The 15,006-nt window shown below is 41.0% G+C and overlaps 2 protein-coding genes across 4 annotated transcripts; one reads left to right on the forward strand and one right to left on the reverse strand.

Annotated features, from left to right (window-relative positions):
- Nucleotides 1-1,339: 1,339 nt before the first annotated feature.
- On the forward strand, nt 1,340-6,107 carry nostrin (nitric oxide synthase trafficking). Of its 2 annotated transcripts, none has more exons than XM_045704504.1 (17): nt 1,340-1,457; nt 1,645-1,730; nt 2,020-2,103; nt 2,229-2,291; nt 2,423-2,504; nt 2,595-2,657; nt 2,764-2,862; nt 3,238-3,363; nt 3,623-3,721; nt 3,803-3,925; nt 4,058-4,166; nt 4,266-4,354; nt 4,461-4,586; nt 4,813-5,047; nt 5,153-5,230; nt 5,307-5,470; nt 5,754-6,107. In XM_045704504.1, the coding sequence occupies exons 1-16, from the start codon at nt 1,431-1,433 to the stop codon at nt 5,441-5,443; spliced, it is 1,626 nt and encodes a 541-aa protein (XP_045560460.1). In that variant the 5' UTR covers nt 1,340-1,430; the 3' UTR covers nt 5,444-5,470; nt 5,754-6,107. The 2 variants fall into 2 exon arrangements, with proteins under 2 accessions (XP_045560460.1, XP_014019565.2); XM_014164090.2 differs by having other exon boundaries at nt 1,341-1,457; nt 5,147-5,230.
- spc25 (SPC25 component of NDC80 kinetochore complex) lies at nt 5,528-11,945 on the reverse strand. Of its 2 annotated transcripts, XM_045704505.1 has the most exons (8): nt 11,817-11,924; nt 11,364-11,457; nt 6,828-6,987; nt 6,668-6,733; nt 6,397-6,543; nt 6,194-6,298; nt 5,979-6,077; nt 5,528-5,870 (listed from the first exon to the last, which is right to left on the reverse strand). In XM_045704505.1, the coding sequence occupies exons 3-8, from the start codon at nt 6,979-6,981 to the stop codon at nt 5,746-5,748; spliced, it is 696 nt and encodes a 231-aa protein (XP_045560461.1). In that variant the 5' UTR covers nt 6,982-6,987; nt 11,364-11,457; nt 11,817-11,924; the 3' UTR covers nt 5,528-5,745. The 2 variants fall into 2 exon arrangements, with proteins under 2 accessions (XP_045560461.1, XP_014019566.1); XM_014164091.2 differs by lacking the exon at nt 11,364-11,457 and having other exon boundaries at nt 11,817-11,945.
- Between the last annotated feature and the right edge of the window lie 3,061 nt (nt 11,946-15,006).

Consider the following 15,006-nt stretch of genomic DNA (forward strand, 5'->3'; position numbering starts at 1 on the left):
GCCAAGTAAAGCTAAACCCTCTCCTAACCCGGACGACACTGGGCCCATTCTGCGCCAACCTATGAGACTCCCGATTTACAACCAGTTGTGACACAGCCCAGGAACGAAGTAATTCTAGTGCCCGATTTTGGGGACTGCCAGCTTAAGAAGTTTTAACCTGTTGAAATGTCAATTGATAGTGACAGAATCCCACATTATTTCCCAAGCAAAGACAATTTTTTTGTCTCCAATAAAAGGTTGTAGCGCAGCCTCTGAATATCATAGAGACAAACCAAAGTTATACCATATGCATCAGTGTCACGTCTTTCCCCGGAATTTTACAGCTTATTTCTAGCATTGCGTACTAAAGCGACGTTATAGATCGCTTTAAATAATCAGGTCCATTAAATGTTTTTATAAATCTTAAGCTAACAAGGGGTAGGCCTATGCTTTTAGCCTTTTTCTTTAACAGAAGCCACAATACCGTTACACGCCCTCTCAATTCGAGCCCTGGTTTTAACTTAACACACCAGGCTCTTCACTGACACTGATATACAGTATTTAAGGAGTGCATGGTGACTGATGTAATTGGCTGAGAAAATCTATGGATAGTATATAGTTAAGTCTGTCAAACAGGTAGGCCTTCCTCTTATTTCTTGGATAGGAAGGAATAGGCCCCAAAACAAAGCCCTCTTGTTATTAGTAACCTAAAGTCAAATTTAAATGAAGCCTTCTCAAATTAGCCTACTTTCAGCACCCATGCGCTGTCCATATCCGTGGCTGCTACTTCAAAGTAATGTAAGTTAAGTATATTACTCGAATATGGCTGTTGTGAGGTCAATAACTCTGATACATAGCGCCATTATGGACAACGAAACATATTGTTTTTATTCAAATCAATTATAGCAGTAGCCCTCTTACCTCCGTTCCTCCTTTTCATCTTCACGCTCTCCCTCTCAAACTGAACAGGACAGGACATCAGATGTCCTAGTCTGGGCGCACAGATATTGCATTTCTTCACGCACACATCGAGATACTATAATAAGCAACTCATTCTCAAACCCTGAGCAATATGACATTTAATCAATGAAAAATTGCATTACCTTCCCCTGGACTAAATCAAAAATACCAAACTCTCCCCATGACTGAAATTGAAAAAGTATGACCCTCCCCTATTTTCCCCCAGGTAACAACTGTGTACATTTTGACCGCTCACTAAAATGAAAAGGGGTTTCATGAATTTTGAATAACTTTGGACAAATTAAGCAATTTGTTGACATGAATTATCATTTGCACAAAGTGACAGTGGATGGTTGAGGACATAAATTGTTAAATATTCCAATGGAATGTTCCTTGTGCACTGGTTATATGAGCGCAGGTGATTTCCGCATGAGTGACTTTAGGAGGAGCGTGTTCAAAGTGCAAAGTTAATAAACCATCTTAGACTGAAAATGGCGGACCCTGTGAGCACCTGTGCTGTGAGTACTAACTCTACCTCTTTTCAAAGACTACTTTTAGTCAAGTGTACAAAGAAAATCATTATTTCGCCTTTACATGTTTGTACCATAGGTCGAAACGTTAATGGATTTTCTTCCTCGCTGTGTGTATTACTGTCACTAGAAATAGCCAGTTTGACAACACCATGACTTGTTGAATGTGTTATAGTACAACCTGTTGTACCAAGAGCTGAAGAAGTTCTCAAAAAATGGGGAGCATTTCTGTAAGGAGCTCATGACAGTATTTCAGCAAAGGTATGGTCAATGTCAACTCCTTGAGAATATCGTTTAGTGAGGTCATTTATTAGAAATTGTTATTATGCTATCTAGGATGGGAAAAGTAAAACCCTTTTCAACCTGGACTGCACATATTTCTATTTCATAAAATGTCCAATCATTTAAATGTATGGACTATACCAACTCGGTCATTCACAATTGCATGCTAAACTCCTAACTTCCGGATTGAATTTTAATTAGCTGTAGTTACTGTTTCACCTCAGTGTGACAAAAGTAACATCCCTTGATGACACTTATTTGTGACTAGGGCTGAGCTGGAGATCAGTTATGCCAAGGGACTTCAGAAGCTTGCTGGAAAACTCATGAAGGCATCCAAAGGAATGGATGACAAGTGAGTTGGCTCTACCTTCACATTTCTATCACGCAATCTGTAATGCTTCAGCGATCCAGATTGAATAGAGCCCATACCGTAGTGCTCTAAACTCTCTGCATGTTGTTGTTTTTATTCCCATGAAGTTCCACATACCGAGCATGGTGCCATGTATCTGATGACATGTACTCTACAGCAGACACACACAGGTATTACACGCATTACTTTATGGTGTTTTTATCATATTATGACCTTATTATGAGGCCTGTAGTTGAGATGTTGCTTGGATATTCTCTATGACTGAGTCTGAGGAATGATACTATTATGGTATGTTTTTCAGAGCACTAGGAAGTGCTTTTCAGGCAGAGGCAATTTTAGAAATTCGACAAGTAATTGAGGAGCACAACAAGAGGAAGAGACCCGTGAGTAATTTGGATCATTTATTCCTACCAACACATCATTCTACACAATTATACATTGAGACATGTTTTTCTTATCCCTTTCTTGAATAGCTTGATAATGTTGTTGAAAAAAACGCAAAACTTGTTGTGACGAACTGGAGTGAACAAATCAAGGTAAGTCTTCCTTAAATTCTTGTTTGGTAAATACATTGTTTGGTTGTTTACATCATTCGAAGAAAATGATTGATTAAGAATATTGTTCAAACATTTTCCCACACAGATGAAGAAGAAATTGGTTGGATTGACAAGAGAGCATGAGGCCCTGTTCAACTTTGTTAAAAAGAATACACACATTTGCACAGAAAAAGAAAAACAGAAGGTACTGCACTGCAATATTTACTGTAATACTGTCATTGAGAAAGAAAAACAGAAGGTACTGCACTGCAATATTTACTGTAATACTGTCATTGAGAAAGAAAAACAGAAGGTACTGCACTGCAATATTTACTGTAATACTGTCATTGAGAAAGAAAAACAGAAGGTACTGCACTGCAATATTTACTGTAATACTGTCATTGAGAAAGAATAACAGAAGGTATGGCACTTCAATATTTACTGTAATACTGTCATTGTCACCTTTTGATATGTATGATTAGGAAACAGTTGAAATTCCCAATGTAATAAAAGTTCAAAAAGATGCCATTTCCAACCCCTGAATAAGATTAGGATGATGACTTGTTCTGTCGTTAACTAGATGCTGACCAGACTGACAAAGTCTGCTGAGGCCCAGACCAGAACCGATGAGGAGTACTTCACCATCAACATGGACGGCCATGAAATCAGACTTAAGTGGGAAAACACACTGAAAAACTGCTACCAGGTTCTAACCAATCCCCACACTACATTTCCTCCAAAATAATGTTTATTTTAAAGATATGTACCTTCTCTGACTGTACTGTTGCTCTGAAGAGAAGAGGTCAAGACAGGTCACCCAAGAAGTTTTGATGTGCAGAGTTCAGTTGTATTGTACGTCTCCTCTCATGCTGATGTTTGGTTAGACCAATTTAGAGATAGTCAGGTTTGAGTGTTGCAGCATCCATAGTGTGCCTGATGGTGATACAGTAACTTTATCATTTCAGATAATCCAGGAGGTTGAGAAACAGCGGATAGAAGTTCTGTGCAACATATTGAATAAATACAACCTCCACATGGCAAGCTTCAGACACACCCTTGTACATGTGAGCGTTCTCCCAAAATGACTGTTAATTACAACCCTGTGACAAAAACTGTATCATTCATTTCTCTTGTATTACTTACAGAGACAGAAACAAATAGAACAAGCCATCCAGAAAGTTGATGTGGAAAAGGATATCCAAAATCTGGTAGAGACCGGTGTAACAGCAGAGGAGAACAAGGCTAAGTTTCTGATGACTGATTATTTTGTAAGGGTCCATTTTGTTCACATAATTAATCGTACAGTACATTTGTATCTGTAAATATTTCTGGTATTAGTTTGATTTTGACCTCACATTAAGACATTATACAGTGCCTGACCCTCAATGACTTATGTTAAGGAGGAGGACAGTAAGTCATTGATGGAAAAAGACAGGAGAAGAGATGCCATCAAGTCCAAACTCCAGCGGCTGGGGGACAGTATCGCAAAAACAAAGAAAGACTGTGAAGGTAAGTGTTGAAAAATGAAGCATGGAATTGTACTGGAAATAATACATTTCTGAGTGACACCTTTTCGTTTCATGTCTTCCAACATCCAATTAATAATAGGTCTTGAGAGACTGGTGAAGACCTACTCTGAAAACCCATCGTTCTCAAACACAAATAACCTGGAAGAAACAGAACAGTTGATTGATGAGGTTTATTCATACAGCAATAGATCCATTTAGAAAATATTATTTGATATTTTTCTGTATAAATTTCCTAGCATTGTGTTAAATGCATTTTCTTACTGGATGTCTACAGACCACTCTGAAATTGAACCTTCTTGAAGCAACTCATTGCAAACTCTCCAGCACATTGGCTGAATTGGAGGGAAAACCTAAGACTTTGCATCGATTCAGTGCCAGTATAACAAAATGGAAAGAAAAGGTAGGTCCATAATCAAAGTGCATTTGTCCGGGCGTTGCACAAGTTCATTGTAGCCTAGATTAATTTACCAACATACAGTATACTGTTTAATCCATATTGTGCATGTTCAATTAGATTTAGACAGCACAAACACATCATGGCATATCCTTTTTGATGACACAAAATAGATAAACATAAGTATGTATGTTACTATATATCCTAACCAGAGTACGATCTGTTTTCCAAGGATTGCGAGCACAGTATTGTTCAGCTGGCCCGTCCAGTCAAAATCAAAAAGACACCGTTCAGATCGCATTTGAGGAGCTCCATCATTTACAATGGACCCCCTCAGAGTGTGACGTCAGCAGAGGCCTCATCAGAAGTAAACCAAGTCTACACTGCTGTCATCCAAGATACTGCAGCTCCAGGGGAATGTGGCTCTGTCAACGGAGCCATGTCCTTGACTGACGACAAGGAAGGAGGTGACACCCATCCACATATATAATTACAAAGATATACCATTCTGATCTTGCCTATGCGTCTGAACAAGAAACACTAACACATAGAAACTTCTCCTTAAGGTGCAGAGTGGTGTAGCATTGGGAAATGCAAAGCTGTTTACGATTTCACATCAGACAGAGATGATGAGTTGAATATGAAAGAAGGTAACGGATAATAAAAATAGGTATGGGGAAAAAAATATGAAATCCATGACTATACTTACAAAATAATTTGTTACAGGAGACCTTCTTGACATCTATCAAAAGGAAGACAGCGGTTGGTGGTATGGGATATTGAATGGACAGATAGGCCATTTTCCATCAACCTACATTGAGGAGCTGCCCATGTTTAATGTTGTTGAAACATCAGATGTATGACAGTTAGTGTTGGCGCAAATGAACAGGGTAAAGCATTTATCTTGTTACATGATTAAAGTAATACGTCAATCAACAATGGCGGGGTGTGTGTACAAAAAGTGTTTATTTAAACCAATTCCAAAATGCCTGATCAAATCTTTGGGCCGCTGAAGAACCCCACCAACTTGAAAATTGCACCTAGCCTTTAAAATGGACGTCATATAATTGAAACATTAATATTACAAACAATGTTGGAGACAAAACACACAGGATATTACTAAAATACGTTAAAATATAAACAGATCCACCTTTCTTTTTTTTTACTATTCAGGTTTTAGAGCGAGAAATTCTCTCCGGACATTTGCAAGGAAGGCAGAGAAGTTGTTGGTCTCCTGGAGTTTCTGCTCCAAGTGAGGCATGCAATCCAGTGGTGGGTCGCTAGACACAACTGTGGACAAAAATATGGTTATATCCCATTTCCAGCCATTCATGATAACACTCCTAGATTCCAGAACCATTTGTTACTGTACTGTTCTATACTATTTACTGTACTCACTCTGGTATAATCCTCCTTCGTTGATCCTCAGCGTGAAGGTGTATACACATTCCGAGTCTTTTTGGTTGATGTCTCGGAAGATAAACTGCAATTTCTCTCCTTGAATAAAAGAATAACAATTCCTTTTAATTCTGTGGTTTAACACTTGGTCAACACTAAAATGTTCAAACGGTAAAATATTACTGCCATTGCCAACAGACTTATTCCAAATTTACCATGAATTTTTCTAATTTCCAATCCCAGCCGACCCTGAAACACCTGCTTGGCTTTGTTGAGATTTTTCAGTCTGTCCTTGTTGGCTTTGTTTTGGGACACAATCACTTAAAAGAAAGGAAAAACAAGGGGACATGTTTGTTTTGGATACTAATCTATTTTAGAAGGACAAAATCTACTATTCCATTTACTGAAAATAGCCTACATTCTTTTTTCTTGGCTTGTTCCACTCGGATCATCTCAATCTTTTCAATGATCTTGCTTTTCTGTACGTTCTTCCCTTCCACTTCAGACAATCTCTTCGCAATGGCATTTCTCTTCTCCACCAATGAGGCATTTTTATTTTCCAGGTCTGGGGGTAGGGGGGAACATTGTCTTCAATAATAAAGTATGAGTAGGCTAGTGCCATGGTTAAGGTCAAACTGATTGATAGTGACACTTCACAGGATGTCATGTCATTCCCGGCACAATCTTACCTGTTTTGTATGAGTCTATCGTTTCAAATATTATTTCATCATCCTTGCATTTCTTTGAACACGTATCTGCAGAAAGAGAAGGGAGATTATTATAGCTGTGAATAGACACATTTTAAGCATAATTGACTCAGTAATCATGACGACAGCGTCCAACTCATACCGAGAACAGATCTGACGGTCGTTCGGTGGGTTTGAACCCAATCCATGCCTGTCTCCGTCATCTCAGCCGTTCCCTGAAAAAGCATTTTGTTGCGAATGTCTTCCATTGTGCTACTAAACCAATTCCCAATGTTTGCATCTGTAATGCAGTTCATGATGATCTAGGTGACGGAAATAAAAAACACTGATTAGGTTAGTCGACATTTTGGCAAGATACAGGATGGTTTGCTAAAGCGGTAATCTGCAATTCAAAAAACAACGTGACACCATTCCACTGTTTTGGTAAACTGCTGAGGGATGGGGCTGGATTTGTTTTACCACTTCCAAATTCATAGGCAGAGCTATGGATAAATACAAGGGCTAACAATTTTTTGAGGCTATACACAGTGTGTTCCCAAAGTAGTTTATATTTTGGGGTTTTAATGGAGTATTACAGTTGAATTAAACTCAAGGCATGTATAAGTTATATTCTTCAAGAATCAAATCAAATTTTATTTGTCACATGCACCGAATACAACAGGTAGACCTTACAGTGAAATGCTAACTTACAAGCCCTTAACCAACAATGTAGTTTTAAGTAAAAAAAATTGATAACAAATAATTAAAGAGAAGCAGTAAAATAATAATAGCGAGGCTATATACAGAGTCAATGCACCGGTTAGTCAAAGTAATATGTACATGTAGGTAGAGTTAAAGTGACTATGCATAGATAATAAAAAGAGTAGCAGCAGCGTAAAAGAGGTGGGGGGGAAGCAATGCAAATAGTCTGGGTAGCCATTTGATTAGCTGTTCAGGAATCTTATGGCTTGGGGCTAGAAGCTGTTAAGTCTTTTGGACCTAGACTTGGCGCTCCGGTACCGCTTGCCGGTCTATGACTAGGGTGGCTGGGGTCTTTGACAATTTTTAGAGCCTTCCTCTGACAACACCTGGTATAGAGGTCCTGGATGGCAGGAAGCTTGGCCCCAGTGATGTACTGGGTCGTACGCACTACCCTCTGCAGTGCCTTGCGGTCGGAGGCTGAGCAGTTGCCATACCAGGCAGTGATGCAACCAGTCAGGATGCTCTTGATGGTGCAGCTGCAGAATTTGAGGATCTGAGCACACATGCCCAATCTTTTCAGTCTCGTGAGGGGAAATAGCCTTTGTCGTGCCCTCTTCACAACTGTCTTGGTGTGCTTGGACCATGTTAGTTTGTTGGTGATGTGGACACCAAGGAACTTGAAGCCCTCAACCTGCTCCACTACAGCCCGTTGATGAGAATGGGGCCGTGCTCGGTCCTCCATCTCCTTTGTCTTGATCACGTTGAGGGAGAGGTTGTTGTCCCGGCACCACATGGCCAGGTCTCTGACCTTTTCCCTAAAGGCTGTCTCATCGGTGTCGGTGATCAGGTCTACCACTGTTGTGTCATCGGCAAACTTGATGGTATTGGAGTCGTGCTGGCCATGCAGTCATGAGTGAACAGGGAGTATAGGTGGGGGCTGAGCACGCACCCGAGGGACCCGTGTTGAGGATCAGCGTGGCGGATGTGTTGTTCCCTACCCATACCACCTGGGGGCGGCCCGTCAGGAAGTCCAGGATTCAGTTGCAGAGGGAGGTGTTCAGTCCCAGGGTCCTTAGCTTAGTGATGCGCTTTGAGGCCACTATGGTGTTGAACGCTGAGCTGTAGTCAATGAATAGCATTCTCACACAGGTGTTCCTTTTGTCCAGGTAGGAAAGGGCAGTGTGGAGTGCAATAGAGATTGCATCATCTGTAGATCTGTTGGGGCAGTATGCAAATTAGAGTGGGTCAAGGGTTTCTGGGATAATGGTGTTGATGTGAGCCATGACCGGCCTTTCAAAGCACTTCATGGCTACAGACGTGAGTGCTACGGGTCGCTAGTCATTTAGGTAGGTTACCTTAGTGTTCTTGGGCACAGGGACTATGGTGGTCTGCTTGAAACATATTGGTATTACAGACTCAGACTGGGACAGGTTGAAAATGCCAGTGAAGACACTTGCCAGTTGGTCAGCCGATGCTCAGAGTACACGTCCTGGTAATCCGCTTGGCCCTGTGGCCTTGTGAATATTGACCTGTTTAAAGGTCTTACTCACATCGGCTACAGAGAGTGTGATCACACAGCTGCCCGGAATAGCTGATGCTCTCCTGCATGTTTCAGTGTTAGTTGCCTCAAAGCGAGCATAGAAGTAATTTAGCTTGTCTGGTAGGCTCGTGTCACTGGGCAGCTCGCGGCTATGCTTCCCTTTGTAGTCTAGCTTTGCCACATCCGACGAGTGTCGGAGACGGTGTAGTACAATTCAATCTTAGTCCTGTATTGACACTTTGCCTGTTTGATGGTTCGTCAGAGGGCATAGCAGGATTTCTTATAAGCTTCCGGGTTAGAGTCCCGCTCCTTGAAAGCGGCAGCTCTACCCTTTAGCTCAGTGCGGATGTTGCCTGTAATCCATGGCTTCTGGTTGGGGTATGTACGTACAGTCACTGTGGGGACGACATCATGATGGACTTATTGATGAAGCCAGTGACTGATGTGGTGTACTCCTCAATGCCATCGGGAAAGAATCCCAGAACATATTCCAGTCTGTGCTAGCAAAACAGTCCTGTAGCTTAGCATCTGCTTCATCTGACCACTTTTCTATGGCCCGAGTCACTGGTGCTTTCTGCTTTAGGTTTAGCTTGTAAGTATATATACTAGAGGTCGACTGATTAATCGGCATGGCCGATTAATTAGGGCCGATTTCAAGATATCGTAACAATCGTTAAATCGGCCTTTTTTTGGACGCCGATTACATTGCAATCCACGAGGAGACTGCGTGGCAGGCTGACCACCTGTTACGCAAGTGCAGTGTCAAAATGACCTTGTGGCTGCAAGGAGCCACGGTAAGTTGCTAGCTAGCATTAAACGTATCTTATAAAAAAACTATCAATCTTCACAATCACTAGTTAACTACACATGGTTGATGATATTACTAGGTTAACTAGCTTGTTCTGTGTTGCATATAATCAATGCGGTGCCTGTTAATTTATCATCGAATCACAGCCTACTTCAACTTCGCCAAATGGGTGATGATTTAACAAAAAGCGCATTCGCGAAAAAAGCAGTATCGTTGCAATAATGTACCTAACCATAAACATCAATGCCTTTCTTAAAATCAATACACAAGTATATATTTTTTAACCTGCATTTGTAGTTAAAATAAATGTATGTTAGCAGGCAATATTAACTAGGGAAATTGTGCCACTTCTCTTGCGTTCAGTGCAAGCAGAGTGAAGGTATATGCAGCAGTTTGGGCCGCCTGGCTCGTTGAGAACTGTTGAAAGGCCATTTCTTCCTAACAAAGACCGTAATTAATTTGCCCAAATGTTACATAATTATGACATAACATTGAAGGTTGTGCAATGTAACAGCAATATTTAGACTTAGTGTTGACACCCGTTCGATAAATACACACGTATTTCACTGAGAGAATAAACATTTTATTTTCGAAATGATAGTTTACGGATTTGACCATATTAATGACCAAAGCCTAGTATTTCTGTGTGTTTATTATATTATAATTAAGTATATGATTTGATATTTGATAGAGCAGTCTGACTGAGCGGTGGTAGGCAGCAGCATGCTCGTAAGCATTCATTCAAACAGCTCTTAGCAATGCTTGAGGCACAGTGCTGTTTATGACTTCAAGCCTATCAACTCCCAAGATTAGGCTGGCAATACTATAGTGCCTATAAGAACATCCAATAGTCAAAGGTATATGAAATACAAATGGTATAGAGAGAAATAGTCCTATAATTCCTATAACAACTGCAACCTAAAACTTCTTAACTGGGAATATTGAAGACTCATGTTAAAAGAAACCACCAACTTTCATATGTTCTCATGTTCTGAGCAAGGAACTTAAACGTTAGCTTTTTCACATGGCACATATTGCACTTTTACTTTCTTCTCCAACACTGTGTTTTTGCATTATTTAAACCAAATTGAACATGGTTCATTATTTATTTGTGACTAAATTGATTTTATTTATGTATTATATTAAGTTAAAACAAACGTATTCATTCAGAATTGTTGTAATTGTCATTATTACAAACACATACATATATATGATTGCACCAGCGCATATGTATGTGTGACTCACACACACACACACACACACACACACACACACACACACACACACACACCACTTACTTTGTTGGGACTATTTATTATATTTAACCTGCAGCGCAGTCACTTTTAACCCTGATTACATGTATATAGCTACCTTAACTATTACCAGAATCCCTGCACTGCTATTGACTTATATATAGTATTTCCTTGTGTGTATTTCTTAATCTCCTGTGTATTTTTATCTGTCTTCGTATTAACAGTTACTGCATTGTTGTAGAGCTTGCAAGTAAGCATTTCACTATTATTACTCCATTGTTTACATACAATGTATGTGTTTATAACTATCATAATCATTTCACTGTAATGAACTCTAGTCAGTCCTTGCATCTAAAGCAGTGCATATGAATATTACAAGGTTTAGCCCACATTTACCTAGGTGTCTATGAATATTAGAGGTCAGCCCACATTTCCCCAGCCGCCGCATCACTCAGCTGTCAATCTCAAAAATGTCGTGTCTGCCATTTTGCTGAAAAGCGAATTCCAGAATGTAGTTTTAAACAGAAACTCACGGTTTGTGACAGGGATTTCCCTAAAAACAGGCCACAAGGATACAGCTACGACCGGAAGTTACTTTTTCGTAGGATAATTTACGCAGCAGGTTGGGAAAAGGGTTTGCGAAAATGCTCTCTAAATTCTTAAGAAAAGTATCTTCGTTGCTGTATCGAAATGGCGTGTTTTTAGCAAATCCCATGTGACGTTAGTTATTGCCATAACACAACACAGCTCCTTACCCAACGGGGCCATTGCGATTTATGTACAAATCTTTTTGGCTATATTAAATACTATCACAACCGATTATCAAATATGGTGAATTTTGTTAACTACCGTGGCAATTTTCGGATGATCCTCGACCAAAGCTTTCGGCAGCTGTTCGCTGTTGTTTTCAAAATTCCGCGCTCACGGAAACAAGGATGGGCCTGTGACACCACACCGGAAATTGAGTTTTTATCAAAATTCAAAGTAGTCATTTAAGAAATAAACTCCTGCGATAAAAAATTACAATGTACCGCGTTTATAATGTACGATGTTTATCACTTATGTTCCGCCTAAAACCATATTAAAATAAAAAGGATATCAGACACGTTTTTCCTGGTTTCCCACAATGCAAAGTTTTGTTTAGTCTCTTGAATTTGCGGCAGGCTGTGACGAATCGATGTCTAACATCACTCTGTTTAAAAAAAATGTTAACATTTATTTAACTAGGCAAGTCAGTTAAGAACAAATTCTTATTTACAATGACCCCGGCCAAACCCGGACGACGCTGGGCCAATTGTGCGCCGCCCTATTCAACTCCCAATCACGGCTGGATGTGATACAGCCTGGATTCGTTTCAGGGACTGTAGTGGCGCCTCTTGCACTGAGATGCAGTGCCTTAGACCACTGGGCCACTCGGGAACCCATTCAAAAAATAGCAACCTCTGTAGGGCAGGCAAAGCCTGTATCAACATTAGAAAGAAAAAAAGGTTAACATTTTTGTCGAGTTTATATCAAGTCAAATGTTATTATTATTGGTCGTGTACACATATTTAGCAGATGTTACCTCGAGTGTAGCAAAATGCTTATGTTCCTAGCTATGCAGTAATAGCTACCTAGCAATACAAAAAAATACACGCAAATCCCAAAATTAAAAAGAAAGAAATTAAGAAATGTTAGAAAGAGCAATGCCAGAGTCCGGAATATATATATATACTGCTCAAAAAAATAAAGGGAACACTTAAACAACACATCCAAGATCTGAATGAAGGAAATAATCTTATTAAATACTTTTTTCTTTACATAGTTGAATGTGCTGACAACAAAATCACACAAAAATAATCAATGGAAATCCAATTTATCAACCCATGGAGGTCTGGATTTGGAGTCACACTCAAAATTAAAGTGGAAAACCACACTACAGGCTGATCCAACTTTGATGTAATGTCCTTAAAACAAGTCAAAATGAGGCTCAGTAGTGTGTGTGGCCTCCACGTGCCTGTATGACCTCCCTACCATGCCTGGGCATGCTCCTGATGAGGTGGCGGATGGTCTCCTGAGGGATCTCCTCCCAGACCTGGACTAAAGCATCCGCCAACTCCTGGACAGTCTGTGGTGCAACGTGGCGTTGGTGGATGGAGCGAGACATGATGTCCCAGATGTGCTCAATTGGATTCAGGTCTGGGGAACGGGCGGGCCAGTCCATAGCATCAATGCCTTCCTCTTGCAGGAACTGCTGACACACTCCAGCCACATGAGATCTAGCATTGTCTTGCATTAGGAGGAAACCCAGTGCCAACCGCACCAGCATATGGTCTCACAAGGGGTCTGAGGAGCTCATCTCGGTACCTAATAGCAGTCAGGCTACCTCTGGCGAGCACATGGAGGGCTGTCCGGCCCCCCAAAGAAATGCCACCCCACACCATGACTGACCCACCGCCAAACCGGTCATGCTGGAGGATGTTGCAGGCAGCAGAACGTTCTCCACGGCGTCTCCAGACTCTGTCACGTCTGTCACGTGCTCAGTGTGAACCTGCTTTCATCTGTGAAGAGCACAGGGCGCCAGTGGCGAATTTGCCAATCTTGGTGTTCTCTGGCAAATGCCAAACGTCCTGCACGGTGTTGGGCTGTAAGCACAACCCCCACCTGTGGACGTTGGGCCCTCATACCACCCTCATGGAGTCTGTTTCTGACCGTTTGAGCAGACACATGCACATTTGTGTCCTGCTGGAGGTCATTTTGCAGGGCTCTGGCAGTGCTTCTCCTGCTCCTCCTTGCACAAAGGCGGTGGTAGCGGTCCTGCTGCTGGGTTGTTGCCCTCCTACGGCCTCCTCCACGTCTCCTGATGTACTGGCCTGTCTCCTGGTAGCGCCTCCATGCTCTGGACACTACGCTGACAGACACAGCAAACCTTCTTGCCACAGCTCGAATTGATGTGCCATCCTGGATGAGCTGCACTACCTGAGCCACTTGTGTGGGTTGTAGACTCCGTCTCATGCTACCACTAGAGTGAAAGCACCGCCAGCATTCAACAGTGACCAAAACATCAGCCAGGAAGCATAGGAACTGAGAAGGGGTCTGTGGTCCCCACCTGCAGAACCACTCCTTTATTGGGGGTGTCTTGCTTATTGCCTATAATTTCCACCTGTTGTCTAATCCATTTGCACAACAGCATGTGAAATGTATTGTCAATCAGTGTTGCTTCCTAAGTGGACAGTTTGATTTCACAGAAGTGTGATTGACTTGGAGTTACATTGTGTTGTTTAAGTGTTCCCTTTATTTTTTTGAGCAGTGTATATATATGATGGTGTGTATAGACATTATGGACAGTATATGAATAGAAAAGCAGTTATATAGGATGAGCATTTACTAGAATACAGTATGTAGTGTGTAAAACAGTATGTAAACATTATTCAAGTGACAAGTGTTCAATGACTATGTACATAGGGCAGCAGTCTTTAAGGTGCAGGGTTTAGTAGCAGGATAGTAACAGTGACTAAAGTTCAGGGCAGGGTACTGGGCAGAAGCTGGCTAGTGGTTACTATTTAACAGTCTGATGACCTGGAGATAGAAGCTCTTTTCCGCCTTCTAGACGGTAGGTAGCAGGGCAAAAAGGCCGTGGCTTGGTTGGTTAAGGTCATATCTGCATCAACATACATGTTAAGAAATCATGGTTTATTTTTTTATTTAACCTTTATTTAACTAGGCAAGTTCGTTAAGAATAAATTCTTATTCATAATGACGGCCTACCAAAAGGCAAAAGGCCTCATTTGGGGACGGGGGCTGGGATTTAAAAAAAATATATAGGGCAAAACACACATCACGACAAGAGAGACAACACTACATAAAGAGAGACCTAAGACAACAACATAGCAGCAGCTCAATATGGTAGCAGCACAATACATGGTACAAACATTATTGGGCACAGACAACAGCACAAAGGCAAGAAGGTGGAGACAACAACACATCACACAAAGCAGCCACAACTGTCAGTAAGAGTGTCCATGATTGAGTCTATGAATGAAGAGATGGAGATAAAACT

This window comes from Salmo salar, chromosome ssa21 (assembly GCF_905237065.1).
Source record: "Salmo salar chromosome ssa21, Ssal_v3.1, whole genome shotgun sequence".
NCBI lineage: Eukaryota > Metazoa > Chordata > Actinopteri > Salmoniformes > Salmonidae > Salmo > Salmo salar.